This window comes from Agelaius tricolor, unplaced genomic scaffold, assembly GCF_023055355.1.
Source record: "Agelaius tricolor isolate 1412-34295 unplaced genomic scaffold, bAgeTri1.0.p SCAF_3, whole genome shotgun sequence".
NCBI lineage: Eukaryota > Metazoa > Chordata > Aves > Passeriformes > Icteridae > Agelaius > Agelaius tricolor.
Window position 1 is genome coordinate 40,036,943 of NW_027269263.1, and position 14,042 is coordinate 40,050,984.

At 39.1% G+C, this 14,042-nt stretch overlaps 1 protein-coding gene across 2 annotated transcripts in view; it reads right to left on the reverse strand.

Moving 5' to 3' along the window:
• ANO6 (anoctamin 6) overlaps positions 1 to 14,042 on the reverse strand; it is a 78,475-nt gene that overhangs the window by 39,198 nt on the left and 25,235 nt on the right. For both annotated transcript variants that reach the window (XM_071423560.1, XM_071423559.1), the window contains exon 2: positions 5,034 to 5,110. Coding sequence is in view for 1 of the 2 variants with exons in the window: in XM_071423559.1 (XP_071279660.1) it covers positions 5,034 to 5,110 (77 nt within the window). In the remaining variant the exon portion in view is untranslated. The remainder of the gene's footprint in view (positions 1 to 5,033; positions 5,111 to 14,042) is intronic.

Sequence of the window (14,042 nt, forward strand, 5' to 3'; positions counted from 1 at the left end):
TGCATGCATAGACAAATTAATGGGGCTGAAATTTCAAGACATAGTTTTTTAAAGTATCAGTAGCAGATTATAGCCCTAAATAACCAACAGGCCCATTGGCACCTCTTCTAAAACACAGGACTATTTACTGCACTATTTAATTTTCTAGCCTTGGCATAAACACGTTTTTAAGTACTGATGGAGGCAATCAGTTGTGCACTCTAATGTTTTAATAATACTCTAATGGACAGCAGGTTAATACTGATTAACACCACTAATAAAAAAATATATATCTATATAGCTGTGAAATACTAATTATACTTAGCACACAATCTGCAGCCTTTAATAACTGTCCAGGAGCTGCACAACCAACTGCTGCCTACCAGGGAACTATCAGCTGCTTTTTTAACAGAAGGAATCTGAAGGAGAGAAGGACCTGGCCACGAATAAAGTTTTTTGTAACACTGAGGTTACACTTCTGTGGGTTATCCTAGAGGCAGCACGTCCATGTGGCTGTAGCTCTGTGTTTCAGTTTGGAGCAGGTCAGATCAGGTGAGCACCACAGGCTCTTCACTCCAGAGAATGAGACCGGAGGAGCCTGTGGCAACCAAAAGCCCAGAAATGTGTGTAAAGCACACATCACCTCCTCAGCACCAAAGCTTTCTCCACAGCCCCACTGCTGGGGCCTCACTGCCAGCAATGCACACCAGGTGGTGGCTGTGGGATCCTGCTGCAGCTGGGAAGTGCTGCACTGCTGCAGCCACACTGAAGGCGCTGGTCATAAGCAGTGCCATGCCATCAGTGCCAAGAGTGCTCTGCCATGCACCCCCCTTCCCTTACCCACCTTATCTTCCTGCTCCCTGAGTGTGTTCCCCTGTGGTCACTTTGGCAAAGGAACAAGGAGCTTCCTGCCCTCTGGTAATCCGCCACAAGCCATCACCAGCCAGCAGCACCAGCTCTCCCAGACCCTGGGACACAGCAGCACTTGGAAAAGGGCAAGTGGGACAGGGAGACAAGTTTGCCCCAGCATAGGAGGCTGAGGGAACTGTTTTGGCTTCAAATGCCCACACCATGGAAGGTGTCCTCAGCCCCTTGAGTCAGAGTTCATCAGGAGGGAGACTTCTGCATGCCCTCCTCAGGTGTCACCAGGCTGGCTGGTGTCTAAGGGAGCTGCTGTGTGTCACTCAGAGCTGCTCCTGTAGCCATGGCTACACACGATGCCTGCAGTACATTAAAGGAGAACGTGCAGGCAGAAAGCTCCTTTCAGCAGCAGCTGTGCTCCAGGCAGGAAAAATGGTTGCACTTCCAAGAAACCTGCCTCACTTTTCCAGGCTTCTTTAGACATGATATAGTTAAATATTCAGTGGGGATAATGGTGGGATGGGCAGCACAGAGACAAGCGTGAAGAAAAATATGTGAACAGGAATTGCAGCTATTTATTGTTTACTATACCCTGAACAAGCACAGTATTGTAAGCTGGATTTTTTAAATAACAAGAGATTCTGCAGGAATGATTTATCTAACTGGAAAGATGATAGAAGTGCTTTATTTTGCCTGCAAGAGCCTTTGGTGTGACTGTCAATAGCGCCAAATGTAATCATTACTGGAGGGATAAACTACTTGTCTGCAACCTCACATAATATTCAGATATGCTTCAAAATAGCATCTTGCAGCATGCCAGTGAATAAATCAGTACTGGGAAAGAGGAGAGCAGAGCAGAGCCTGGGTAACATTGCCTCTGCTGATAGGCACCTGCAAAAAATCCTCCCACGGGCACAGAGACAGGCTCGTGGGGGATCTGCAGGTTGCACTTCAGTTGTGGGTTTTATGAAGGGGAAAATTTCAGAGTGACTAATTAGGAGCACAGTTATTTCTCTCTGTCTGCTTCAGGAAACTTGAAAATAGTTTTCAAGTAAAAAAACAAGTAAATAAAAAGAAAACGATCTATATTACCAGGGTATCAGGAAACATAATTATTTATAAATGACTTTGAGATCATCTGAAGAAAATGTTACAGAAATACAAAGTTCTTCTTACTATCACAGCCACAGAAAAAAGATTTTTATTGCTTTAGGTTCTGAGCAACCTATAGAGACAACTTTCTACATTAAGACCAACACAAGCATTTATTTCTGGATTATAGTGATATATATAATATATAAGATAGTACTGGAAGATGTAAGTTTATTTGGATAGTGCATAATAATGTTGGTCTGTCTCCAGAGGACCATAAAACTGCTGTGCCTTTAACATTTTCCTTTATTATTCATATTTTTAAATAACAACAGAGGATTGTTTTCATTTTCTTTTTAGCAATAATGTGAATATTAGCAAGTATTTCATCAGAAGAAGGTTTTTTTTTTCTTTTCCTCAACACGCAAAGGAATTTCAGCTATGTAACAAATTGAAATAAACTGAAACTAAAGAGAAGTAGAAAAAATATGGGGTGTCACTACAGTCATGCATTTCTGTCAGCAGAAAGCAGCTGGTAACTGGCCAGGCATTGGGATGCCTTGTCCCCTGAGCTAAGTTTGGACCAGACACCCACTTGACTTCCTGTCAGAGCGTCAGGTTGCTGCTGGCTGCAGGAGGAATTCCAGTCACTCCTGATTAGAGAGAGACTAAATGGCCTTGCTTTTAAAGAAAATGAAGAAAGTGCTCACTGAGAACCTGCTTTTCAGCAACTCCCATCTTTCATGAGATGCAAGAGCTGGGAAATTCACTCTTTTGAACATCCCAGAAGCCTTCTTGCAAAAGAAATTGTACGGGAGGGGCAGCAGTAATAGAAAGTTTGAAGAAGTTAACTTTCTCCCTGCAGATATTCACTCTCAAATTATTGTTACATGCCAATTCAAATTATCTACCTACAAAGTAGATAAGCTGCAAAATGAAACACTTCAAGGAAAACCCTTGAATTAATGCTTTCTGTGCGGTTTTGTCTTCCTTGTACATGTTGTTTATGATGCATTATTAAATTGTAGCATCACGTACCATATTTCTGTGCTCCTTGTAGTAGCTATGGAATACTCCTTATTACCATCTTCATTTAATGTCTAGTGGGTTTTTTAGGTTGTTTCTGTTTGTTTGTTGGTTTTTGTTTGTTTGGGTTTTTTGTTTTTTTGGCTACACCTCATTTAAATAGCTCAAATGCTTAAAATAGGGATTTCCTTCTGACTATGCTTTTGGTATTCTCCTCATAGAATCTCAGTGTTTTGCAAATGTTGTGAAAATTTTAAAAGATCCTCCAGGACAGAAAGCAACAGTATAACTCTCATTTTAATGGTCATAAGGCATCTAAACATCTATACCAAAACCAATTCACTGTCTCCTAAGTTTGGAGTTACAGCTTTATACAGCAGGACAGTGGCATCTTTCCAGAGAGCTCAGCAATTCTCTCTCTGCAAAGAGCAATACACTCAATTCCAGGTCCACATGTCACTCTCTTGCAAATGCCAAGGATGTTCTCCTTTGGCACCCAGGAAAATGAAAATCTGGCTGCAATTCTACAAGTCTTGCACAAAAATCCTTTAGCAGGGGTTGTCCAATTATCTAGGACTAAACTCAGTTTTTCTAGTGGTAAGAGCCTTTCATTCCTTCGCTGCAATTTCCTGCCACATTTAAAGCTTTATGAAGTACCACAAACAATATCCTCACAGATTTTTGGCTTTTTGGAGATAATTGTCCTATTCATGTGCCAAATGAGGCAGGGATCCTGTGGCAAACTTAGCTTATGATCCTGTAATTAGAGAAAGCACCATAAGAAGAACAGGACTGTTTCTATTAGCCAATAATTTACTTAGTTTTGGCTCCTCAGAAGAACTTGCAGAATCAAATCAAATTTCCAGAATACTTCTGGCTGCAACACATGATCTAAGTTTAGACAAAAGGCACAGTACTTCCCTTCTATTCAACTGTTTCGGGTCAGGCTTCCTCTTCAGTCTCTGTTTCTAGCTACAATTAGCTAGAAACAATATGCAATAATGCATTTAGCAGAGGTTCAGCAGCTGTCAATTATATCTTTCTGTCTCCTCCAACACACTGAAATTATCTAGATCAACTGTTCCAGAAGGAGCACTGCAGAAATGCTGCTAAAACTGAGAAGAAACTACAATTGCTGGTAAACATGAGTAACCAAAAATAAAAATCAATTTTGACCATCAATTTTCAGTAGAAATAAAAATAAATTCTACCAAGACTGTTCAGAGGAGACTGTTCTAACCACAAGGTATACAACATTCCAGCTGTTTTGATGCTATTTCACTTCATAAAAATACATAAAAAATCAATGAACCACAAGGAGACTCTAAGAAGGATTTTTATAACATCAAAGTCTAGGCACTCATTTGGGAAATGGAAGCTCTTGATTGCACCTCATGCTTCAAAAATGTTTAAACAGCTTCAAATGAACATGTTGCTGCAAAACACAGGGTCAGGGGAGGTGAGGATGTCCACCTCCCAGAAGGAAACTCATTTCCAGTTACTTTGGATATTGGTTTCCTATGAGATCTGAAGCAGGGGTTCTTGAGCTAGAGCCAGCAGCTTGTTAGCTGCAGAAAATCTTAGGTGAGCTGGGAACCTGGAACTTTGGACAAAGGGAATGGACACCTCCAAGTCTTTTTTTTTCATGTCAGTTCAGTCTCTGGAGTAAGGAATTTCTTAGTGTCTCCAAGCTTTCTTAGAGCTTTCTTGGGTATGTGTGTTTATATGTAGGGTGTGTTCAGAACTACTTATTCTTGTACACACATAGAGAAATCCCATGCATTTGTGAACAAAACTACATAGAGAGAGGAGGTGTATGTGTATATATCAGTTTACAGTGAGTTTATATGGGTCACTAATAACTGAGTCCAGTGCCTGTGACAACCTGTGCTTTCAGATCTGGGCCAATTACTTCAGGTACCTTTAGGGAAATGGGGATTACAGCATCGCAGATTTAAGCACAAAGATGAACTGTGTGTGATGCAAATGCAAAGGAATGCTAGCCTCCTGGACTGCTGCACACCTACAAGAGAGAATTTTACAGGTATTCACAGTTAAAGTAAACAGGTACCCACCCATTCAGGTGTGTGAAGGTTTTGCTGGTCCGGCACAGTTCCATAAGTGGGAATAATCACCTGGTTCAGTTCCAAGACTGAAATTAAACATAAAAAAAATGAAAATATGTTAGCATTTTTTGTGTTATGACTTTTTATGGGTTTATAGTTTTAAAATTATTTTTATTAATGCTTTGTGAAGAAGCCAGTTTATTGCACTTATTTAGTGTTTCAGAAATGGAACAATTGTGTGTCACACTTCAGTTACAATCAGCAGGTGGCAAGAAAATGAAACACCAGGATGACAAGGTAATGCTAGAAGAACATTTTGTCAGTGATGCATCCCTACAGTGATTCAAACAGCATCCCTTTGCTAGTATTTTACTAGTTATTTAGTGTTTCAGAAACTCCATGGACATTGTAGCAGAAGTTTATTTTTCAATGAATAAGGGCACCAGCACTGTCTCCAGCTGTGCCAATAACCACAGCTCATACTGTCTGTACCTGTCAGGCAAGAACAAGTAACAGTAGCAAAGAATTCTTCACAAGGCTTGGAATGGGTGCTGTACAGGTGTGATGCTGTAACATTCAGTGACACATAACCTAAAAACACACCTACAACTTCAGTGGGTATTGATGCCTCAGCTACTCCTCACCCGTTCCACCAATACCTGTTAAAAACAAACAACCTGGAAACTGAATTGGTTTCCTGAAAATACAACATGAACTAAAAATGACTTTTTCAAATATGCTACTGCATGAAGCCATTATCAAGCACACTGGGAATACTGGCTACCAGATAAACAAGCCCCGGATAACACACAAATTCATCCTAATAAAGCTACTAGAAATAAGGTACAGAAGCTCTACAATTGCTGCAAGGTATTTGCAAGGTTTTGTATCTTCACAACTATTTTTGTTTCTTAAGGAGAAGTCAGATAACATCCTGAGGCTGAAGATAACATCAAGTAGCTGAAGGGAGCAGGCTGCTTCCTGCCTGTGCATGGCAGGCAGATGGATCCCATCTGTTATTTTTAGATTCTTAAATCTGAGACATATCTTAGTTGTCCTGTGCTGAGGAAGGGCCATGGATAATACAGGTACTTAAATGCCAGTGTTGTCTGGAAAGGATAGCCTCAACCTACCAAAAAATACTATAATACTAAAAGAAGATCTCCAAACTCTAAAATACTTAGCCTATAGTACTTTTAGAATAGCTCAACACCCATTAGATACAAAGCCAGGAAAAACACAACTGATATGCCTGGTTATGTTTTGGCTTAGTTTAGTTGTTTTTTTTTTTGTTTGTTTGGTTTTGGGGTTTTTTGGCTTAAAACCTTAATTGCTAAATGGCCACATTTTCAAGACATTTTAAGAAGCTTTTCTTTTTCACTGGTGATGCTCATTTATACCAGCTGAAGATATGTCAAAACTTAGAAAAATAGTACAACAAGATTACAAATCAACAGAACTCTCACATGGCCTCCAAGCAAAAAATTCTTGTTTAAATACCCTTTCATAGAGTTTGGTAGGGACTCAGTTCCAGGTGGTGGTGTCAATTTCCAGATCTCTGCTCTGGTGATAGTAAATGCTCCAGGGAGAAGACAAAAGCAAGTCAACGAATCTTTTCTGAAATATTAGAGCCATAACCCAAAGGTCTGCCCAGTTGAATAATCAAGGTCTGTGAGCTCTCAACAACATGAAAATGTTCAGAAACATTCCCAGAATTAAAAAAAAAAAAAAAAAGAGATGGAAAATGTGGACTAGTGCAGCATTCAAACGTCACATGGTGAGACAATAACATTCAGACTCAGAAAACACAGGCACCTCTCAGCAGCTACTGAAAAATTGCTGAACATGTGCATCATTATGGTTTAATGGATTCAGCTTAGACTAGGGTGAGAAGGGAAATATATATTCTCAATGTCAGTGTAATGGACATCTCCCTGCATTTCCTTCATTCTTTACTCTCTGTGTGGACACAAAGATACCCAGATACAAAGTATTTCTGAAAACCCACAGGAGAAAGAATGTTTCTGCCCACATGTAATGAATGGGCAGAGGGAAGCAGAAATATAAGCATCTTGTTTTGAAATATAAACAGTTGCTCTGAAACTCTGCGTGCCATTACACAAAACATGCAGGTATGGACACAGACATGAAGACTCCCAGCCACTGAACTGCAGAATCAGGAGTTAAAGTTGCCTTTTTGCTAAGTAACCACTCCCCCATCACCAGTTCTGTCTAGAAAACCCGTCAGACAAAACTGAAGCTGGGAACATGGGGTTCACAAGAATTCCAACTCTCCCAAATCCTGATGGATCTGGGGCTGGTCAGAAATATCTTTGTGGAATTTGTGAGTGATTACAGTTTGTCTCTGCATCAGGGTCTCTGTCCAGAGTACCTTCCTCCTGATACGCTGAATGTCATGGAAACTTTGGAATTGGGTCTATATTTAATATCTTAACACATTTGTACTTGAAATAATGCCCAAGGGAGTCCCTGGGTCATTGTCCCTAAGGAAGAATTAATGTAAAAGGGGCCTGCCACTCTCACCTCTCATGAGACAATAGCCAAGTACTTCTCTCAAGTTAATTACAGCTTAACGTTCATGTGAATCCAAAATTACAAAGCCTTGACACTACTTGAATGGGTACTTAGATAAGATTTGTTTTGACAGTGGTTTGCAGGGGCAGCTGTGCCAATTTGTGCAGTTTTTATCTGGAAGAGACCATTCTCGTCTCTCAGAAATACAAAAACAGTACTGCAAAACTCAGCTTTGCCAGAAATAGGTGCACCCACACAAAGTCCTTTTTATTCCCCCAAAATCACTTAATTTATTTCTCCTCTGTCCCCTCCAGCATTATGGTAAAGTCAGTTTTAAGTATGGAAGGAAAAAAAAAATACAGCATAAAAGTCTGGTGCTAGACACTAAGAAAAACTTCCTAACAGCAAGAACAGCAGAAGAGAGTGCCTGGGAAGGCAGGTGAGGTCATGTGAGGTCTTTAACATCAGAGATTATTTAGCAGAGATGAATTAAATACCCTGGAACAATTTAGGCCGTGTTGAATCTGGCGTCACCTTTATGAGGTTGGCCTAGAGGAGCTTTCAAGGTCTCTCCCCAGACCCAGGTTCCTCTGAGTCTGGTCCTAGTGTTCTCATAGTTATGTCTAAGGGCTGCTGTGCTGAGACTTTATACTAAAATAATAGTTCTTCTAACTCATATCTTCTTCAGAAATGTTATTACTCCTGTTAATATTTGAGTCACAGTACATCAAGGCTAGATGTTTGTGTTCTATCACCCAGCCAATTAAAGCAAAGGAGGTTCAAGGCAACAAAGAAATCTACTGGCTTTGTGCCAGCATACACTGATTTTAATTGACAGATACATCAAATTCTGTCTTCAAGCAATCCAACAACATATGCTTTTGTCAGAACACTTAACCTAATTTCTTTCTATTGTAGTCATAGTTCTGAGTGCCTGGTCAATGATACCAGTTGGTCTTTGATCTAGTCCTCTCAAAAGATGCTGTTGTAAAAATTTTAGGTACTGAAAATGTGCAAGCTACTTTACAAGAACATCTTGGTGGTATTTGAGCTGCCAATGTGTCAATGGCATTTCCAGCTGCCTGGAGATTGTTCTTCAATGCAGGACACTGAAGTGAGCTGTCATCACCTCACACCTTCCCTCAAATTTGCCTATGTAGAAGTACTAAGTAGTCCATGTTAATCCCACACTACTTTTTTATAACATATGTGTATCCCATTCTTTTGGCCAGGCCATGGGAGATGAATCCTGCTGTTTATTCTACCAGTGATTTTTAAAATGAATTTTCTCTACAGCTTCGCTTTTTCACAGGTGAGCCAGAATTTCTGACTGGATTGAATAAAGACACAAAAAATTCCTTGAGAGCCAACGCAAAATTTCCAGTCTTTTCATTAGTTAATTGATATTGACAGTGGATGGTTTGATAAGTTCAGTGATTTCTCATTGCATAATTCAAATTTAAAGGCTTTAATGAACATTTCTAGTAGCAATCTCTACCTATTGTTATGGGTGAGAGGCTATGGCCTACTGATAATCATGGAAGATGATCTTCCTCTGTAAAACCATAAAGAACAATTAAATATAAAGAAATAAATCTTTCCTTGGGGTCTGAATAGCGAAATAATGGAAGCTGTCCAAAGCACATGCAGTAGGGACGAAGGTTTTTTTGCATCTGTAAATTAAAGAGGACTGAGAATGAAAAAAAAGCAGCATCCAAAAGTGATAAAAGATGCTGTCCAAAAAAAATTAATGACAAGAAAACCACAAAAATGTTGGATAAACTGATGTTTGAAAAGACCACTTGGCTTGGCTTTGTAACAAGGACATTGTCAAACATGCCTGAAGATGCCAATCTTTTTGTGACAAAGAAATTCTATGTATTTGTTATCACTGATTTCCTCTTAAATGAAAACAGTCAGAGGCGAAAAAGAGCTGCAGCACTCTTTTGGCTTGTAAATAACCTGCATGAACCCAAATTAGTAGGCACCAAATTATTCTGAGAAGTCAAGAAGATTTCACAACACTAAACTCATAGTACTTGGTATCTAACAATCCTGTGAGACATTGTTAAGGACAAAGATCTCAGCCCTGGCACTGAACATGGCACCTCATGAGCAACCAAGAATGTAAAGCCAGGAAGTGACTTCTGGAATCCCCAGGCTTTGCTGCTTTGCTGCGGAGATCATATCACCTCTCACTTCCCAGAGAGTTTTGTGAGAGTGCTGACAGTCTCTCACAGAATTTTTAAACAGTCTAAATTCTCTTCCTACAGAGAGAAAAATAAGTTAATAGAACACAGTGCTCTCCGAAGTACAAACCCAATGTGCTCAGGAACATCTGCTCAGCCCCTCAGTGGGACTAACCTGCAGCATGGAGTTCCTGTTCCCCAGGGAGGGAAGTTTACAGTGTGGTTACAGAAAATGAGATGTTGCAAAGCCAGACCACAGTGCTGGGGCACAGCAACTGGTCTGCAGTACCTGGCTGCATGCAGGGAGCAGCAGGTGGGAATGCAGCAGGGCAGGAATGGGCAGCAGGCGTTTGCTGAAGGAGAACTGAGTAGATGATATATTTCAAACCCCCATTCAAGCTTCCTCACAGTCCTGTCCTCACACAGCCATGCCTGAGGCAACAACATTCACTGCACACAGAAATGTGTGAACACTATGTACACAATTAGACACGCTCAGGTCGCTCAGGCCTCAAATAGATTGCAAAGAAAATCAGTATAATAACAAAATACGTCACTGACTGGAAAATATCAGGAAATATTTACATGCAATTTTTATCTGAATTGACGCATTTCCTGATACATTTGACAGCACTGTCACCACATTAGAAAAGGAAAAAAAAAGTGATTAGTAAGTCTACGTGTTCTAATGAAAATTGAATGAAAAGATCATATCATGTTTACCACAGTGACACTCAAATAACTGGATGGAGTCAGATTGTTCCCATCTGCTGGGATAAATAAGAAGATCCAAAGACTGTGGTCTTTGCCCAGATGCTGATTTTTCCTGACTAGTGGTTCTCTGGGCTATGATATTTTCTCCATGCACATAGGAGAGCAGACATTATAAAAGTATCACTGGTTTCTACCAAATACTATTGGCTTGCATTTAGTGGCATTCATTCTGCTAAGTGATTAGAATGCGTTTAAATTAGTTTCATTTCATATCTGTAGACCTCATTGAAGAGTGATTTGATAATTTCTTAGAAAGGAATTATACAACAATGAATTGAAAATCATGCTACTAAACCCCACATTCTTCACTTTCAGAAAAATTACGTATTTAGAGAAATTGAATTATTTTTATATCAAACTATGCTTTATAACTTATCATTTACAGTTAATAAGAGATCTACAAGCTGCCTTCCATGTGAAAGTCTTGTTCACTTAGGGTCACCTGCAGCCTTACAGCATGTGAGAAACAGGGTGACAATTAGTAATGTTAAAATGTAGTAATGCCAAAATGGCCTTCCAGCCGTCAATAAATTACATACTTTGTGCACTCATATAGAGCAGATCTGCAGGTATCATCAACCCAAAAACCTAATCTATGCCACATAATAAGGAAAACATTGATTTTCATTTCAGAAGCCTGAGGAAACCTAATAATGAAGCTATAGATGCTGCTGGAGCACAAAGGAAGTGAAATGGCTCTCTTGGAAGATGATTCTTTCTTGTCTGAAAGACTATTCTTTCCATTAAGTTATCTTCTTTTACAGCTGTGCAAACAAAGGATGGGAACATGTGGAATGACTTTAAAAAATAAATGCTCTTTCATGGCTAACCCTAAACAGGAAAACATTCAGTTGGCTATATAATAGAGGGCATTGCAAGTCTGAGTTGCTCTAGTTCACCAAAAATATTAAAGTAAATAGCAGGCAAGAAATTTCACTTTGTGGAAATGATTTTGCCGATAGCAATGCCTAAATATTTAAGAGACACTGAATTGAAATGTTTAGGGGGCTCAGTAATTGTAAAACATTTCTTATATGTTCAGAACTCAAAGAGGGCCAATTGCCCAAAACCTGTGGCAAAAATCCTAAAACATTTCAGTGAGACCTGGACTAGCCCCAACTTCAGTTTCAGAAACAAAACACTGGGCTAATGATGTTTTAGTTACAATTCTGTGATTTCAGAGTAAACTGCTGAAAAGCCAGTGTTGGCTCCTGTTTCTCACTGCTGCACTGCACGCCAGAACCAACCTGGCTTCATCCAGTATCCACGACCGACTCCAGCTGACTGGAAATCACCGCAGAAATTCAGCTGCTAATTACAATATTCCACATGGTTTTTCTCAAGCTAAACAGTTTACTCACGTTCAGTTGAAATGGCTGTCAGAAAGAATTATTTTGGCTCTCATCTGTCAATAGGCAATTTAAAGATAAACAGCCTTTGGTTTTAGAATGTATTAGCATGTCTACCTGCTATAATTTTAAACAATATTTGATATGGTTTTCAGTTGTAAACTGATTGTATGCATGGCAAACACATGGCTTGCTTTGTCAAAGTATAAAGTAATGGAATACAGTGATTAAGTCAGTAGGCACCAGACTGATTTACTTTTCAGGCATTAATATCAAGTTGGACTATGGGCTTGAATCATTTTCTCTTCTCCGCATATATCTTTTTATAATTGAGTAAGCAACTTAAATATATTAAAATGATGAAACAAACAAGCCTTCTTAAATTTTTCAATTAAGGGCTGCTTTGGTTTAATTATATATGGAATCAGGTAGAAAACTACTGTAATGTTGACTGCCAAATGAGCCTGTTTCATGATTGATTCTGTCACACTCCTACAAACTGAGGCATACTTACATGCATATATATTTCATTTCTTTCATTTTTAACAATATAATTCCTACTGTCAAAAATGTAAGTTCTTAGCTTCTAGAGCTGAGAAAAAGAATGACCTCAGTCACATTAAGAACATAACGCATAAGGGATCAGCTGGGTCACTGAATTCAGCACCAGCTTACAGACAACTTTGACTTTTAGCTCTGTTAGAAAGTTCTGAGAGAAAAATTTCTTTACTTGGAATAATCTGTTTGAGCCTGAAAAAGGGATCAAGAAGAACTGGCTGCATTTTTTTTCCTGTTGCAGAAAATAAAATCCAGGTTGCAAAGGGTGAGATAGATAAATTTTAAGAACCCAAAGGGCATTAGGACAGATTTGCAGAACATAGTAGGCATTTAAAGATAAATTCTTGCTGATGTATTCCAAAATGCCCAAGAAGATTGAGAGTTTTTAAGCCAAATTGTATCAACCATAGCATATGGCCCTTAATGACCAGAATGAATCAATTAATTTCATTAATCGATACATCAATTTCATTATTATAATGAAATGAAATTACTAATGTTTCTCTTGCTTAATAAATTATTTTAAATGCAAAATGTTTCATAGATGTACTTTTAATAAAGGTTACAGCATCTTTAAGTCAACTAATAAAAATGTTTTTCTCTATGGTATATTAACTCTACTTAACAAGATGCATCTATATACAAGTTTAGAGTAAATAGGAATTATCTAGTAGATTAGAAAGAAATTATTCAACAACAAATGGAAAATCAAAGAAAGTGTGCATTGAGCTATATACCTGCTGAAACTAATGTGTGTCTATGGAATTAAAGAAGAGATGTAGGCCCCTAAAGCAGGACTTGGGAGTAATCAAAACATTCAATTCCAGAAGTACAAACTGAAATAATGGTTTTGCAACTGCTGGCTAACAGGCATTTCCTGCCTTACTGTCAGGCACTGTGGGTAATTCCCTGGGGGTTGCCAGGAAATTGCTATACCCAGACAGCCCATGTGGTGCCCTCAGAAATGTCATTACAGAGTAGAACACAAGGGGTTTACTGCCTTAGCAACTTTACCAATAAACAAGAAAAACTTCTTTTTCTAAGAGAGCCTTTAAAATAAAAAATCACGTTGCTCCATATTACAACCCATGAATTAAATCAGTAACTACAATCATTCCTCTTTGGTTAATGTGGCTCTAATGGCTTTCAGGGTTCTTCTGAAAAAGAAAATTATAGAGAGATGTGGCAAGCAAGCAGATCAATAAGGCTTCCAACTGAAAGAGAGTATGTTTAGATCACATTCTAGAAAAAATCCTCTGCTGTGAAGGTGGTGAGGCACTGGAATAGGTTCCCCAGAGAAGCTGTGGGTGTCCCATCCCTGGTTGTGTCTGAGACCAAGATGGATGGAGCTCTGAGCGACCTGGTCCAGTGGAAGATGTCACTGCCCATGGCAGAGGGGTTGGAACAAGATGATCTTTAAGGTTCTTTCCAACCCAAACTGTTCTATGGCGATTCTATGATGAAGTGTGGTATGGCATTTGTAATAGCAAAATGGGAAAATGCTCTTGTTTCTGAAAAATGTGTCCCAAAGCTTTTGTCATTGGTGAGCATTTTTTAGACAACTTTTTAATAAAAGCAGGGAGTTTATAAACTATAAACACAGAATGGGATTA